This window comes from Protomyctophum bolini, assembly GCF_963924005.1.
Source record: "Protomyctophum bolini genome assembly, contig: SCAFFOLD_79, whole genome shotgun sequence".
Lineage (NCBI taxonomy): Eukaryota > Metazoa > Chordata > Actinopteri > Myctophiformes > Myctophidae > Protomyctophum > Protomyctophum bolini.
In genome coordinates, this window is record NW_027665964.1 from 15,133 (window position 1) to 32,983 (window position 17,851).

Here is a 17,851-nt window from a genome sequence, read left to right on the forward strand (position 1 = left end):
TCCTTTATTTACTGCGGATTGCATTCACACCTGCACCTAGCTCTGATCCATAGCCTTCTACTATGGGGAGAAATTTGTCTCGAAAGTTTTTACTAATGTTCCAAGATTTACAAATGTGTTTACAAGATTTGCAAATGTTTTTCCACGATTTTCAAATGTATTTCGTATTTTTACAAAGAATATATAGATTTGTGTGTGCGTTTATCCTAAAATACCATTTGTAAATCCTCAATTCTGCGTGTGAATTGTAAATCTGCATTTGGCATTCCTTTTTCCTGTTGAATCATTTTGAGACAAACGTCACGCTTTTTTATGATAATTTTCACAAATGTATTGTCCTATCCACAAAAAAACATGTAACTTGTAAGTAACATTTTGTAAAAAATAATTTATACTTGCAGGCGCATTTATCTACCAGAGGACTTCACACTGATCCACACCAGAGGACATGGACTATCTCCTCAATCTGCTGCTGCTGTGCTTCTGTTCTACTCTCGCTGACGCCAGGGACGGAACCTTCAACGAGATGGTAAAGTATCAACAGACACCACAGGGAGAGTCATTTGACCAACTGGACCATTTGGTTCCATGCATGCAGGTCAGAATCGCTTTAGATGCTGCAATGTCATCACAGCAGAGCGAGAGAGAGAGAGAGACAGAGAGAGAGAGAGAGAGAGAGAGATCAGTATTTTATTTACTGTTTGCCTGGGGGGAGGGGGGGTGCACCGTGTGTGTGTGGGGTCTGCACTTTGCTCCAGATGGCTGTGTGCGTGCGTGCGTGCGTGCGTGCGTGCGTGCGTGCGTTTCACAAATGCAGAATGCTGGGTTAAATGCTAACTATTGTAGACAGGTAGTTCTTATATTCGAGAGGCGCTAGCCCCTCCTATGCCCAGCTTTGTGTGTCTGTGTGGCTGATTATTGGCTGTTCACTCCTCCATATAGCAATGATTTGATTGGGTGAGCAAGTATATTGAGGATAAATGTCTACGCACACACACACACACACACACACACACACACACACACACACACACACACACACACACACACACACACACACACACACACACACACACACACACACACACACACACACTCACACACACACTCACAAATACATACTATAGCGTTCCAACAGTACCATAATAGTATATTTCCCTTACCCCGTGTCATGTGAGCGTGTCGATTTGAATCACATACACACGTTATTATGAATGCACTCATCACAAAAGCGTGTGCAATTTACAATTTACAATTTATCCTTTATCATTCATCCTTGTCCAGTGTCCACACTTAGCCTTACTCTGGTGTATTTGAGTCAAAGAAGCCTTCTCTGAGTCGGTGTCACTGTCATTGTTGTTGTCGTTGAATCTGTCCTATCGAGTCTCCCTTCCTCCCCTCCTCTCGGGAGACTCTGGGGGTATTGCTCATTTGTACGTTCTGTAGCTTGCTTGGTGCCCTCTTGCGAGTGCTGCGACAGGGGTTGCTGGCCCCTGTTACCCCGCCAGTCTTTCCTGGAGGTCAGCTGTCTCTCCAGCATCACTGACCTTCCTCGTTTGCCATCCAGACTTTCCTGGAAGTCACCCGGGATTCTTCTGATAATTTGTGCAATTGTGCATATATTTCTGGTGTATTATCTTCTTTTCTGCCTTGGCCTCAGCGGCTGCCTTCTCCATCTCCACAAGGGCGGTTCCACCCCAGGTTGTCTTTCTGGTGTATCTTGGCATTTTCTACAATGTTTATGACATAGAAAATAAAAAATATGCAATGTAATATTAGATTAAAATATGTTTAAGACTGAACTTAACTTGTGCCTCATGGTGGGGCTTTACCCCAGAGCATTTATCTCACTTTACCCCACACCCACATTTTGGTAAACATAGGCATACCATATTCTGAATTACCAAAAAGAGGACACGTATGCGCGCATGCATGTGCGCATGCACATGCACATGCATGTCGTGGATGTGCATGTGTCGTGCGTGCGCGGTTCTGTTTGAATTAAATTAATTTGTCAAAAAAGTTTGGCTCCTAAATTTGATCAAATATGCTTATTAGTTATGTATTTATTTAAAGCAGTCCACCTCTCACAGTGTTTTTCCACTACGAACCATTGAACGTGCATTGTAATACACATTGGTCTGAATGGTCTGTGAGCGTAGCGATACATATACAGGCGATACGTGTAAAACCCCGGACATTTGAAGGAATTTATAAAACCCCCCCGGACTGCCCGGACAGCCCCCCCAAAAACTTGTCCGGGCAAAAGAGGACGTATGGTAAGCCTAGTAAACAGGACCTCTTTTAGCAATTCAGGCTAATCTTCAGCTAGCAGCAATCTCATGGATGTATTTGTTGGTAGTTCATCAACGTGTATGATTTAAGTTTTTCTACCTGAATTAATTTGCTTTGACACAACAGCTGATTATGTTGACGACAAGAAAATGTACTTTTACATGCAAACATTTTTTTTGGTGAAATAAACATGCTTACCACAGCACAATAAGGTCCTCTCCTCCATGGCAGGTGGGACATGGGAGGGGCTTCAACATATAATGGTCACATGGCACAAATGTGTTGTGGTCATGTGATACAGGGGGTGTCTCAGTTTACCCAGTGTCTCACATTACCCGTCTCCCCTATGCCACAAATCCGTGCAGTAAAACATCAAAGTCCAGTAGGCCTACATTTATCGACGATCCAGCAGCACATGCAGTAGCATACAGTAGGCCTATTATGAATCATCATCATCATCAATGAACATGTGTCAGCCGGATGTTCCGGATGATACTTCCGCCGATAGCTTCTCTGCCGTACGTTGTGACCTGCAGGCTTTACTTTATGCTTCTCTGCCTTACGTTGTGACCATGCTTTACTTTATGCTTCTCTGCCTTACGTTGTGACCAGGCTTTACTTTATGCTTCTCTGCCTTACGTTGTGACCAGGCTTTACTTTATGCTTCTCTGCCTTACGTTGTGACCAGGCTTTACTTTATGCTTCTCTGCCGTACGTTGTGACCAGGCTTTACTTTATGCTTCTCTGCTGTACGTTGTGACCAGGCTTTACTTTATGCTTCTCTGCCTTACGTTGTGACAAGGCTTTACTTTATGCTTCTCTGTCTTACGTTGTGACCAGGCTTTTCTTTATGCTTCTCTGCCTTACGTTGTGACCAGGCTTTACTTTATGCTTCTCTGCCTTACGTTGTGACAAGGCTTTACTTTATGCTTCTCTGTCTTACGTTGTGACCACCAGGCTTTACTTTATGCTTCTCTGCCTTACGTTGTGACAAGGCTTTACTTTATGCTTCTCTGTCTTACGTTGTGACCACCAGGCTTTACTTTATGCTTCTCTGTCTTACGTTGTGACCAGGCTTTACTTTATGCTTCTCTGTCTTACGTTGTGACCACCAGGCTTTACTTTATGCTTCTCTGCCTTACGTTGTGACCAGGCTTTACTTTATGCTTCTCTGTCTTACGTTGTGACCAGGCTTTACTTTATGCTTCTCTGTCTTACGTTGTGACCAGGCTTTTCTTTATGCTTCTCTGCCGTATGATGTGACCAGGCTTTTCTCTTCACAGATGACTGAGTAAGCCTGAGACCGAGGCTACCCTTGCCTTGCGTTGCTTAGTGGATTGGATGATTGCACTCTCCCACAGTAATGGGGAACAAACAACACATCGCCTATTGGCCTTTTTTACACTTAGACACTAATTGCAGCAATTTGTTGAGGTGCAAAAATAATAATTTTTGTAAAAGCATGTACTCTTGATTAGTCTTCAATGCTTATAAGTAGCCTACATTTAAAAGCAAGTACTTTTTTACTCTTACTTACATTTTGACTGAGCTTTACTGGAGTAAATTTGACCAGGTCGTATTTTGTACTATTCCGTCCAGCTCTGCTTGTAGGTTGAAGTGTGTTCAGACTTGTGTTGCTCCAAGGTGAGTTTTAGGTCAACCCACTGCAGACAGTTGTGTTTACAGACTGTGATGTTCTCGTGTGAGACCTATAATCTAATCTCTGACACATTCCTCAAGGATCGCTGTTGTTCCAAGGTTATTGACAGAGCATGATTGTGTCGACACGCACGCACACATCCACGCATCCACATACGTATACACACACGCCTATTTAGTATAGGGCTCTATACACACAGACATTTTAGAAAATACACACACATAGAATCATCTCTAAATCTGTGCCAGACGTTGAGCTTGTAGATCTGCTGTTTTTGCTTCTTTTGTGTGACAGAATGACAAAGTAGGGCATTCATTATTAAATAAAGTTAAAATATGGAGATAAGATGTAAGAGGGCATTGCTCTGCAAAAGGTGCATGCGTGTATGTGCGTGCTCCGTCTTCACTTTTCTGCCCTCACTTGTATCTTCAATATGTACTTTGCTCAGCCAATCAAATCATCGCTATGGGGTGATCAGCCAATCACAAGCCAATGTTTGTGTTCACACAACCTGGAAAGCTGGGCTTTAGGAGGCACTAACGCCCCTCAAAAAGCTGATCTACAAGCTCATACAGGGTGCTTTCTGAGCTTGTAGACCGGCTATTTCCAAATAGAGCTCTCTCTCTCTCTCTCTCTCTCTCTCTCTCTCCCCCCCTCCCCCCCCCCACCCCTTTCTCCCTATATGTTTCTTTTCCCTCTTTACCTCCTTTATGATGAATTCTTGTTCTGTTCTTCAACTATATAGAAGTGTCTATTTGTACGTCCCTAAATGTTTTGATGAATTGAACAAGGTGGACCCTCTTGTAAACAAGTGTAATGCTTAATTGGGTCGTCCACTCCCAGTTAACAGTACAGTGCATTTGTGAGTGGTGCAACCACTCCTACAACCAGCAATGTCCGTGTACACCTATGTATGTGATGTTAATGAGCACCAGTATATGACTATTAGTACCAGTAGGGGGCGCCAGAAACAGAGAGAGGGATAGTGCTGCTCTGTTGCCTGCTAATGAGAGAGAGAGAGAGAGAGAGAGAGAGAGAGAGAGAGAGAGGGGGGTGTGTGTGTGTGTGGGGGGAATTAAAAGATTTCAGTGCACTGTGCCTACACATGTCGCGACCGCAGGTCGCGACATGTGTAGGCACAATGCAAGGAATAAATGCATTCGCCATGTATCCGAAGGAAGTCTGATCCAATCACTTTTAGATTTCTCCAGTTTAATCCTGAGTTTAAGTTTTTTAGTGTTCAAGATCTAATTTTAGGCATGTTTAAGCCTCGAGGAAAATCCGTGTTGAGGTTCTTAATCCACTGTTTTTCATTAAAACGTCTTTGTCCTACTGTCCAGTTAGGATTGTGTTGAAGTCCAGCGCATTTTAGAGCTCCAATGCCGTGCGCCATAAAATGTTGCACCAATCTTGTGGTTGTCTTTTTGGCATTGTTAATATTGTATCTGTGTCGTCCCAGCCTAGTACCTATTGTTTTACCTGTCTCTCCGACATATTGTAAACCACATTTTTCACACGTGATTAAATAAATGCAGTTGCTGGTTCTGGCTGTTATTTGTTGTTTAATCTCCAAGACGCGTTTTGTGGTTCTATTTTTTACTAATTGTTTGGGTTTGAAGTATTCTGGTCCCTGGCGTGCTGGTGTGTTGATTTCTTTTAGTTTGCTGTGTACTAGATAATCTTTAAGGTTTTTATTTTTTCTGTAGGCCGATATAATTTTATAATCTTTTAGAAGATCGTCTGTTCGGTTCTCAAAATTCCTTTTTATTCTGTTGTTGGCTAGTGTGCTCTGTGTTGAATAACTGGTTATCAGGGCCAATTTGGGGCCTGTATCTCGCACTTTTATTTCTAAGAAGGTTTTTTGGGCTTTCCGGAGGAAGGTCCTAGTGTATCCTCTTAGTCTGAGGGCATTAAATAGAGTTTTACAAGCTATTTTGAAATCACTTCTTTGCGTGCAAATCCTATGGAATCTTAGTAGTTGTGATTTGACTATTCCTGTGTAGGAGTGTGTCGGGTGGAATGACGTTTTGTGTAATAGGGCGTGAGTGTCTGTTTCTTTAAAGAATACTTTTAAGTCTAGTTTCCCATTTGTGTTAAAGTTTGGGCCCTTGAAGATTGTTACATCAAGAAAGTCAATCCTTTCTGTGTGTGTCACATATTTTATCGTTATGGATCTATGATGGCTATTTAAAACATCAATAAATTCCTGGAATTCTTCTGATTTTATTAAACAAACACATTGCAGATCGAAACAGGATAATTCAAGCTTTCCGTACAGCTGCAATGTTGATTTTGACGTTGTTTAATACAATTAGATAGGACTGTTCTGTTTGGATGAATGGGCTGTCTATGGGAAGTTGCACCCAAGGTTAATTAAAAGAGGTTAGGAAGCGAAGACTCCATGTTGCTCCCTGGAAGGACAGAAACATGCACAATGGGTCTATATGCAGCCAATACTTCCGCGTTCAGCTTCCTTGGTCTCAACTGCGCATGTTTCTTTCCTTCCATGGAGCAACATGGAGTCCACCGTACGGTCTTCGTTTCCTGTCCTCTTTTAATATAGTCCTAGGTAGCACCTAGGTAGCACCTTGCTGGCAAGATGGCAGCCGTGTGCATATCATCAATGGGCTCCACTGTGGAGGAGTACAAATTAGGATATTACTAATGCAAGTTGCAAATTGCATTATTCAATACCCACAGGTGAAGTTGATTTCATGAGCAGGTAATGAGTTAGAAACGTCTTAAAGATGGAGTGCCACAATTTTTGTATTTTTCCAGTTTTTCATGTGTCTATGAGGTGACAGTACTTCATTAGACACCCTGGAGTAGTTTTCATGTGCAATGATGTATTAACTTTGTATTTAGGGTTTCTTCCTGGAGGCTGAACCACCAGCTGAACCAGACAGTGAGTGGCTGAGACAATATGGCTACGTGGCTCCCCTGGACAGCAGGGACTCATCTAACCAGGATCTGTCTGAAGCCATCAGGGAGATGCAGAGGTCCTACAACCTGTCAGTCACTGGACTGTTGGAGCAGCAAACCATCACGTATGTCTCCTACATCTACTCATGTAGCTCCTTGGTTTGGTCAACCATTTATTGAAACCTTCGCTAGAGAAATAAGACACTCAGAGCTTCATGCTCTGAGACTCATATATATTATTATAGAGCAGGGGTGCCTTTTTTCACTGAGGGCCACATACAGAACAATATAGGAAGGGCTGGGCCACCCACTAGAGATGAGGTATATCGCCTCACCTGTCATGTATTAAAGTTAGCAAAATCAATCAAATGTAGGTCAATTATGCTTGATAATTGAATATGCAAGGTTCATGTCATGAAAGGTGCTATACAAATAAAGTTTTATTATTATTATTATTATTATTATATAACATACCACCAGACCACCAACAGACAATGCCAATATGCTATATTAACATTAGAACGTTTTAAAGACAGATTAATTATTGACGACAATGCAACCTGTGGGTCCAACGTCACTGAAAACTTTCATAATGGCAATTAAATTTACTCACGAGTGCTGATGTGAAATGGAGGATGTAAGAACACACTTTTGTTGTATTAGAGCAGGGTAAATATGAAGTTTTGCGCCAAGGTCTTGTTTATATTCCTCTTTACATAGGCTGTATGTTATTGTCGCAATTTGGTCCGTCTGAGATCTGAGTGAGGGGGCCTTCCTGAGTGAGGGGGTTTCTGACGGCGTCGCTTACTCGCTTCCCTTCTGTCAGAGGTGGAAGCTACGCGCAGCCGTCGGGAACCCCCCCAAACCGACTGTCCCCCCCCCCTCCAGAAAAGAGGTCTTTCTGCTACAGAAACTGTCAGACGAAGACCAAAAACACTAGCGGGGTTCCTATGTTGCGTTATATTTTTCGAAAGAAGCAACAGCTGTACCTATAGTCTCGTACCAGGCCCAAACTCATCTGGGGGGGACCGATGTGACGCTGGCAGGGGACGCGTCCCCCGCGTCCCCTAGGCTATTGCGCCCCTGGGTTGAGATGCGAAGGACATCACAGAGATGGCTGTCGCTCATTTTGGTTCTCAATCTGCTTTTGTTCAGAGTTAACAGAGAAAATGTTTGCTCACATATGTATGTTGAGCCGAACAGGCTCATCATTCTTTTTGCGTGGCGTCTCATCAGAGGAAACTTTGCCTTTTCCAAGCTCCGGTAGAAGTCGGGTAAGGAGAGAAGCTGATGTTGATTCTTCAGAGAATTATCACACTGCATTTCGATAAGTTCTAATTGCAGACTGTCTTCCACTTCTTCTGCATCCATCAGGAAGGGAGTCGAGAACAGCTTGATTTCTTTCTCAATGATAGAAAAATCTTGGAAGCGCATGAGAGATGTGATCACAGACACATATTTCCCCTTTTTAGCAGAAAGGTTGGCCTTTGGAAAAGCGTGGGGAAGTGCACAACATTGAAGTTGCGTAGTTGTGTCTCAAAGAGACGAAGCTTCACACAGAATGCTTTCATGTGCGCATACAATTGTGGGACAAGCTGCTCTTTGCCTTGTAGACTCTTGTTCAGTGTGTTAAGATGACCAGTAAGATCCGCTAGAAATGCCGGGTCTGCCAACCATAGAGGGTAACTCAGCTCATGAAGAGGTCGGTCCTTCTCTTTCAAAAACTGGTAAATTTCTGATCTCAGGGAATAATACCGCTGCAGCACGGAGCCACGACTTAGCCAGCGCACATGAGAATGGGAGAGCACGTCCCCATATTCAGCATCGACATCAGAAAGGAAAGCTTGGAATTGTCTGTGGTAGAGCCAGTGCCGTATCCAGGGAATAATCAGCAGGGGGGCATTCATATTTCCAAGGGGGGCACTTGATTTTTAAACCTGTAAAACATTAAAAATAATGGTGGGGTAGGGTTCTGGACTGGGGGGGGCACCAAGTCTATCTGGGGGGGCAGCGCCCCCTAGTGCCCCGCCGTAGAAACGGCGCTGGGTATAGCCCTCGTGCTCCAATTATGTTGACAGTTTTCACAACAGTGTCCATCACATCGTCAAGCTGGACTTTGTTGGCACAGAGGGTTTCTTGGTGAATGATACAGTGCATTTTAACAGCCCTCTTGCACCTTGGCACACACCATAGAGGCCATTCCTTTGCGCTCCCTTGTCATTGCTGGAGCCCCATCCGTTGTATACGCATCATTTAATCAGGGGCTCGAAGGAGTTATTGCTGTTGGGTGTGAGAGGCATGTACATTTTAGGGATGTGTAAATGTGTCCAAAATGAAACCCTGATGTAGTTACTGTAGGTACTGACAATAATTTTAACTCTTGAGAGTTAATAAGGGTCCATTTGATTACTAACTACATATTTTAAATGAGGACCACTGGTGGTCCCTGGACCACTGTTGAGCCATTGGGGCGGCGGTGGCTCAGGGGTAGAGTGCCTGGATGGGAACCGCAAGGTTGCCAGTTCGAACCCGGGCTCCCCCAGAGTTACTGTCGAAGTGTCCTTGAGCAAGACACTGAACCCCTAATTGCTCCCGATGTGCTAGTTGGTGCCTTGCATGGTTTCCGCTGCCATCGGTGTATGAATGGGTGAATGTAATGCACAATCTATGTAAAGCGCCTTGGATAAAGGCGCTATATAAATGCACCATTTACCATAGCAACCCCAGCCTAGGCCTGATTAGGTAAATTCCCAACACCTGCTAAATCCTCTAAACCTGTATCTTGATTGGAATCAATCTCCACTCACACTCCTCTCAGTCATGCAGCTACACAGACACATCCCAGTACAGTACAGTACAGTACAGTACAGTACAGTACAGTACAGTACAGTACAGTACAGTACAGTACAGTACAGTACAGTACAGTACAGCACCACTCAATTCAGATGGGTCTGATTAAAGACGTCTGACATGGAGAGCTAAATTGTAGGCTACTGGACATTATATTCTGGTATTTTCAGCTCTAATGTCTCCTTGTCCCCCCCGTCCCTCAGAGCCATGAAGAGCTGTGGAATTCCTGCCAAGACCAAGACCAACGTGGGGTGGAGCAGCTACGTAGCGTCTGGAGCCAAGTGGGACAAGTATGACCTCACTTACAGGTACAAATAGAACAGTTTTGATTGGTCTTCAGGTATTTGTATTGATGTGCCAATAATCTATACATCATCATGACACCTTATTATCTACCACAAAACTGGGCACATTGGGACACTTTCCTAATATTGACCGAGACTTCATGAACGTCAGGCCAAACCGGGCAACCGGCCAAACCCAAACTGTGTTTTGTCTTCCTGTGGGATTACTGTGGGGTTAGTTAGGGAATGTAATACTCCACTTGGACAGCTTTGCTTAGTTTGTCTCTCTTTGCCTCTTCCTCTTCCTCTAGTATTGAGAACTATCCACCTAGAATCCCACATCAGGACATATTAAAGGCCATCAGTAGAGCCTTCAAAGTCTGGAAGGATGTCAGTCCGTTCACCTTTGAGTATATTCCCTACGGGGACATCTATATCGGCCACCGCGATGAGGCCGACATCATGATCTCCTTCCACTCAGGTCCTCACAGAGGCCATGACTTTAGATCATCGGACCTGGCACATTCCTCCGAACCCATGCCTGGGAGGAGTGTTTACGTGCACTTCAACTCAGACAAGCAATGGAGCGTCACCAACCAGGATGTGCGAGGTAGGAGATGGTGTCACTTGGACACAAAGTGAGTTTTGCGCTATAGAGCGTCTCAGTCCTTTCAGAACGACGAGTAGCACAGGAAATGATTTTCCATTCTTTACCTCCATAGGCTTTTCAAAAAATCATGACAATGAACACAATGTTTTGGGCCGATCAAATAATTTATAAGAAGAAAAACAAAACAAATAGTGTTGTCGCCTGCCTTTATTTTCTTCTTTCTAATTATTTGATCGGCCCAAAATATTGTGTTTGTTGCAGGGGGGCAGTCAGACAGATATTTTGTGAAGCCACTATGGAAATCGGGACTTCCTGAAAGTTCATATAATGGCCTGTTGTGGCGCTGTCATTGGGCCCAAAAAAACCCATATCTCCATAGAGGTCCATTTATTTGGGCCCAACTTCACCTAGACTGTATTACCTTAATAAACATGGTCATGAATACTTAATATATATTATTATATAATACTGAATATAAACGGCTTCTTCCTTTGGGTGAATCTGGGTGTGTTGTTGTTGTCTGCTCTGATGATGCCACCGCATTGAGCTACAGGCTGGGTTGGTTGTGCACCGGTGAGCCAAGGGGGGTAGGACCCAAATGTAGGACAGAGAGCAGGAATGTTCTAATTAAATTATTTATTATGCAGAAAAGCAGTTAAGCTTACAAACAAAGTTAGGAAATTCCAAAAAGCTAAAACTCTTCCAAAAAGTTCACAAAACACGAAACGGAAAAGCAAACCTTTCGAAGAGCAATCGGTAAAGTCCAATAATGCAGAACCTCTCAGAATTACAAAACACAGAGCACTAGGAACTCAGGACAGCTCGGGGACTAGCCGCAATTTGCAAACTCTAGATTTCTTTATAATGGGATGAATCTAGAGTTGCAATACCCTCCATTGACTCCCCACTCATCTTTTTTGGTTTGCGATCTGCTTGTCTTAAACGACGTTAAACCCACCAACATTGCAGCTGTAGTACAAACTGGAATTATCCTCTTTCAATCTGCCGAGCTTGTTTTTCATAAAAATCCACCGTAGAGATGTTATGAGCTACTTTCTGTCAAGACATCCTCTGCAAGTGATTCTTTTTCTAAGTGTTACAGTTTGGAAGCACTCGTTTTTGTTAACGGCTCGCGCTGCTGCCTCCTGCATTATGTGCAAATTCGAAACAGGTGGAACGCAGGGCCGTTCAGTGACGTACGACGAGTGCTTCCAAACTCCAGCACTTAGAAAAATAATCACTTGCAGAGGATGTCTTGACAGAAAGTAGCTCATAACATCTCTATGGTGGATTTTTATGAAAAACAAGCTCGGCAGATTGAAAGAGAATAATTCAAGTTTGTACTACAGCTGCAATGTTGGTGAGTTTAACATCGTTTAAGACAAGCAGATCGCAAACCAAAAAAGATGAGTGGGGAGTCAATGGAGGGTATTGCAACTCTAGATTCATCCCATTATAAAAAAATCTAGAGTTGCAAATTGCGGTTACTCGGGGACAAGGAAGTATGATCTGACAGTGTGTTTGTGGAATGAGTCCAGTCTTATAGGGAGCAGGGTAATTGCAGGAGTGTTCACAGGTGTGGAATGGGCGTGGCACTGTAGGGCTGAAGAGGGGGTGGAAACGGGTGTGTGACAATGACTGAGATAGGGAATGGAGAGTGGGAGTGGCTGACATGGAAAACATGGTCTGTAGGGAGACAGACCATGACAATACGTCCGACAGGCTGCTGAAACTCGTCCTGTGAGAAACGTTCCGGGGTGAATAAACGGACGGCCGTGCACATGCAATGAAATATCGCGAGTCGGCTGGTGATTTCGATTCGATTTCCATACGAATCGAGAATTGTGACAGGCTTATAAAATACTAATTAATTCTAGATTAATAGACATTAAAGAAACCAGAGATTTCTCGGGTTGTCACAAGAGGTTGCAAGCAAGAAAGCAGAGACACTGTCTGGCCTATATTGTGATATTGCGGAAATTTGCACTAATGTATCTTCTGTTCTGCAGTCGTCCCCCTGTCTGCCTGCACCACTTCCCTAAACATGTAGGAGGAGGTGGTGCCCCCAGACGCAAAAACAAATGGATAACAAAAACGTCTTTTATTTTACTGAAGGAGTTCTTCTTCCATCCATCCAGGTTCCTACAATGTGTTTCTGGTAGCGGTCCATGAGCTGGGCCACAGCCTGGGTTTGGGTCACTCTGGCGACAAATCGTCCCTCATGCACATAGAATACAAATGGAGGGAGACTGATGACTTCCAGCTGCCAGCAGATGACCGCCAGGGGATTCAAGACCTCTACGGAGGTGAGTGGAAATGGTTAAACTACAACTTGATATATAATAATACTTCACTGCAGTTGAAGCCAGAACAACTTGGATTGTAGTGTGTTATATATTTAATCCTGTAGATTTTATATCAGTGTAATTCATAATTATGAATTCATTATTCAAAAATCTGAATTATAAGATTAAAAATTAAGAGTAAAAAACAATCTGAATTTTAGAAGGGGCACCAGTGAAATGAGTTTAGGAATAAGCACATGATTAATTTGTATTTAACCCACTAATAAAATAATTAAAAAGATTATAAAATAATCAATAATTTTATCTCAATAAATCTATGGAATCTGAAGGTAAGAGATCTTTCCCATTACATAGCCTTTCTTACTTTGCATGTGTCAAAAACCAGTAAGTTCAACTCTTGAGCAAATAATAGACTTGTTTAAAAATGTATCAATTTATTTCCACACCTAAGCTTATAGACAAACTCAGTAGAACAATAATCAAATGCATTCTTAAACAAGAGTTAATGCAGGTTCAAATAGATTTTAAGAAACAAATCAAATGATAATGAAATTATATGATAGATAATGTCCTTTGCCATGAACTTAGAAACTTGATGTAATGCATCACTTTCCTGAGCGTTGGTTTGTTGAGAGCTTTGAGAGAGAGGCAGACTGGGGTCGTCTGTCTTCTGAGGGAGAGAGGTCGCGTGGCAGGCGGCAAGCGGCAGGGGTTGGATCGCTGGTCTGGGTATAACAAGCTTCTTGTTGTAGTGCCTTGTATTGCCTGGGATCGCCTGGGACGCTCAGGTCAGAGCGTCGGGAGCTGGTCTGTGTAGCGATGTGGCCAAGACCCTCTCATCAGACATCCTTCTCTCTGGTTCCTCTCCTCTCCCTCCATCCGGGTCCTGGATTCCTATCCGATCCTCTGGATCCCACTAGTCCTATACCTCTGGACTATCCTGGACTATCCTGGCTGGGCTTCTCTCTGCCTCCTCAATATATGGTTCTCTTTGTTGTGCAATGCATGGCTCAGTTACCATATGTCACTCTTATTGCAAGATGGAGACATTGAGATGTCTTGTGACATTCCCAGACGTTGTCAACATGTTGCTGTTAGGCAAAGTTTATTTGAAGTTCATTTTGGGAAAGGTGTACGCATGCACTTATCATGGCTTTAGATTTCACATAACACATACATCTGCAATAATTACATTTATTGTACAGTGAATGTCATATTTCCAGTTGATGGTCAAGGAATTGTGAATGAATGCTTTTATGACTGAGTGGAACATTCAACCATTATGACATATCCAAAGTCAGGGTGTACGTGATCTGTGGCTTAATCCAGCTGAAATGGAATCAAGTCTTTATGGTACAAGGGTATCCCATGGTCTGTAGGGAAACAAGTCTTTATGGTACAAGGGTATCCCATAGTCTGTAGGGAAACAAGTCAATAGATCGTGTACTTCCTTGTATATGAACACGAAGGCCAGTGGTGCCTGGAATTGGACAGTTCCCAGTCAGAGTGTGTACATTTGTGAACACAATTCTACCACCATGGGCAGGATTTGGACAGACTTAGGTCACATTCTCACCAGAGAGCTTTGCTGCGATTAAAACGAATCCTGCTGCGCATTTTCAGAAAGTGCACTTCGTTTGGCAGGTGTGAAGGCTCTTTCGAATCCTAATGCGTATCAAAGAACCGCATTTTACTCCGAGCAAAAACGGGGGTTTCGCTTCGCTTCCAATCGCACTTGATTACGATTCGGTGCAGGTGTGAATGCAATCCGCAGTAAATAAAGGAAATGAAGCGAAATGGTCGAATGAGGAGACTGAAGCCCTGATCGAAATGAGCACGAGTACATTAATCAATTGCTTAAGAAAACACATAAAAACACTGCAGTGTATTATAGCCTACAGAATATTCTGTCTGTCTGTCTGTGCCGTAAACATGGAGCTGTCACTGTGTGGGGACTGGGGAGCAGGGACTTTCATCTCGATAAACTTGTAAACATTTTGCGCTGCTGTCTGTTATATCAGTGTGCTCAGCGCTGTGCCTCCATGCCCAAAAGTGTGTGGCGTGGCTGCATGTGTATAGTGAGAGAGCGAGAGAGCTGGGGGGGTAATTTTATCACCATAGATTTCACTGTGTTGTAGGCTAGGTTTATGAATGGAACACATTGATAAAGGTCCCCCCTGCTGCGTTTCCAATTGCTACGGATGACAGTATGAAGGCAAACTGCAGCAAATTAAATATGCAAGAATCCCAAAATCTCCGCCCGTACGCATGAGTCTACCGAAGTATTAGGTGAGAATGTGACCTAAGTCAGTGTACCATACTGACCATTCTTGAGGGTCAATAGGTCAGAAAACTCCTCTGCAGGCTATAACTGTCCGACTCCTCCACTTACATGCACTGGGTGCATGTGACGTCAGTATGGGAGAGAGAGAGATCACTTCATTTGTTCATTAGATCATCCAATGCTGTATGTGCTATAGCTGGATGTGATAGCTTAATTGTGCCTTTATACCCCTCGTTTACTACAGTAGCTTTGCAGCTGCAGTTGAATCCAGATCAACTTGGATTGTAGCTTTGCAGCTGCAGTTGAATCCAGATCAACTTGGATTGTAGCTTTGCAGCTGCAGTTGAATCCAGATCAACTTGGATTGTAGCTGCTGCTAAAAGATATGAAGGTACAAACGTGGGGTGTATCTTTTGGGGCGTATATACGTTGGTCAGACAGTCCGACAACATGAGTGGCCGTTTTAATAAATATTTCAATCAATCAATCACAATAATCACCCTGCCATTGCTCCCAAGATACATACGTGGCCTGTTAAGACAGTCAGGGTTAGGGAGGGTAGGGTTTTGGGTGAGGTGTCGGACTAAACACATGCACCCTTATCGTTGTGTACCTTCATGTCACACACGTGACCTGAATGATGTCAACATTTTAATCCATTTTATGTTTTATTGTAGCAAACACGTTATGATGATTTGAGGGTTCCATTATTTAATGTAGAACAACTTGGGCTTTTCTGGGAAGATGATGGTCAGAAGTTGGAGTGGTTATTTAATCATGAACTATTTAAGACGTCACAGTTTGTTTCTAGAGCCTGGAGTAGAAGACAATCTCCATATCCGGTCTGCTGCTACAGGCCCAATCTTATTATTTTATTTATTTTCTATATTATAATTATGTCATGCCATGTATGACGCTTGGGTGTTTTTAGATGGTTAATTATTTGATCATGTCAGTTCATTGTTTATGTAAAATGAAAGTAAAAGTGTCCTGCAGGTCCATTTGGGCTTTGCTTCCTTGGACGCATGGCACTAAAATAAAGATCAATCAATCGATCAATCAATCAATCAATCATAGTACCTCCCCCTATAGTACCTCCCCCTATAGTACCTCCCCCATAGATAAACATTGTGAAAATAATCTACACTTATAATAAATTATATAAAATAGTTGTTTTAGATCACGTTCATTATTGATTACGTTAGTTTGCAGTGTTTTATTATTTTAACCAAAGGTGATGTAATGTTACACACCACATTATTCATACATTAATCATTGTTAGTGTTCATTCCTAGTGTAAAATGCTGTATACTCAGCCCACTGTTAATTGAGTGCATCAATGTTTATTCCTCCACAGACCCTCCAGAAAAGCCCTCGGTATCAGCGAGTCCACCAGGAGGCGTTGTTGAGGGCAGCACGTTGAACCAATGGGTGCGAAGAGGGGCACAGCCATGTGCGGGACTTGACAAAGGGTGAATTGGAGTGAGACTCAATGTGATAGTAATATCCTATTGGCCAATTGGAGTGAGACTCAATGTGATAGTAATATCCTATTGGCCAATTGGAGCCAATTGGAGTGAGAGTTAATGTGATAGTAATATCCTATTGGCCAATTGGAGCCAATTGGAGTGAGACTTAATGTGATAGTAATATCCTATTGGCCAATTGGAGCCAATTGGAGTGAGATAATGCATCATATTAACCCCTTGAGTATAGTATGCGCCCTTGAGCACGACATGACACCCCTCGAGTATATCTGACTGAACTAACTCTGCAAGCTATAATCATCATTTAATCAGGGGCTCCAAGGAGTTATTGCTGTTGGGTGTGAGAGCCGCGGAGGCATGTAAATGTGTACGTCTTTAGCGTAACAGTGGAAGGATATATGGTGTTTGGAGAGGATGGGTCCGAGGGGGAGCATATATAGCAGGAATAGTAGAGGCCAAAATAGAGCCCTGGAGTGTCTGTCTGTCCAAGCACGAAAATAGCGTTTGTTCACCACCAAGTGTCACTGTTGAACAGCCTAACACACAGACACACACAGGCCAGGGAGGAGGGCTAGTACAGTACAGTACAGTACAGTACAGTACAGTACAGTACAGTACAGTACAGTACAGTACAGTACAGTACAGTACAGTACAGTACAGTAGAGCACAGCACAGCACAGTACAGTACAGTACAGTACAGTACAGTACAGTACAGTACAGTATAGTATAGTACAGTAGAGCACAGCACAGCACAGTACAGCACCACTCAATTCAGACGGGTCTGATTAAAGACGTCTGACATGGAGAGCTAAATTGTAGGCTACTGGACATTATATTCTGGTATCTTCAGCTCTAATGTCTCCTTGTCCCCCCCGTCCCTCAGAGCCATGAAGAGCTGTGGCATTTCTGCCAAGGCCAACGTGGGGTGGAGCAGCTACGTAGCGCTTCCAGACAAGTGGGACAAGTATGACCTCACTTACAGGTACAAACAGAACAGTTTTGATTGGTCTTCAGGTATTTGTATTGATGTGCCAATAATCTATACATCATCATGACACCTTATTATCTACCACAAAACTGGGCACATTGGGACACTTTCCTAATATTGACCGAGACTTGATGAACGTCAGGCCAAACCGGCCAAACCCAAACC

The 17,851-nt window shown here is 43.2% G+C and overlaps 1 protein-coding gene across 1 annotated transcript in view; it reads left to right on the plus strand.

Moving 5' to 3' along the window:
* Positions 1–401: 401 nt before the first annotated feature.
* Positions 402–17,851, plus strand: part of LOC308312116 (uncharacterized protein) — a 36,443-nt gene continuing 18,993 nt past the window's right edge. The window contains exons 1-7 of the mRNA XM_080794512.1: positions 402–529; positions 6,821–7,002; positions 9,931–10,035; positions 10,323–10,621; positions 12,760–12,927; positions 16,569–16,683; positions 17,582–17,680. Coding sequence (XP_080650638.1) covers positions 449–529; positions 6,821–7,002; positions 9,931–10,035; positions 10,323–10,621; positions 12,760–12,927; positions 16,569–16,683; positions 17,582–17,680 — 1,049 coding nt within the window. The 5' untranslated portion in view covers positions 402–448. The remainder of the gene's footprint in view (positions 530–6,820; positions 7,003–9,930; positions 10,036–10,322; positions 10,622–12,759; positions 12,928–16,568; positions 16,684–17,581; positions 17,681–17,851) is intronic.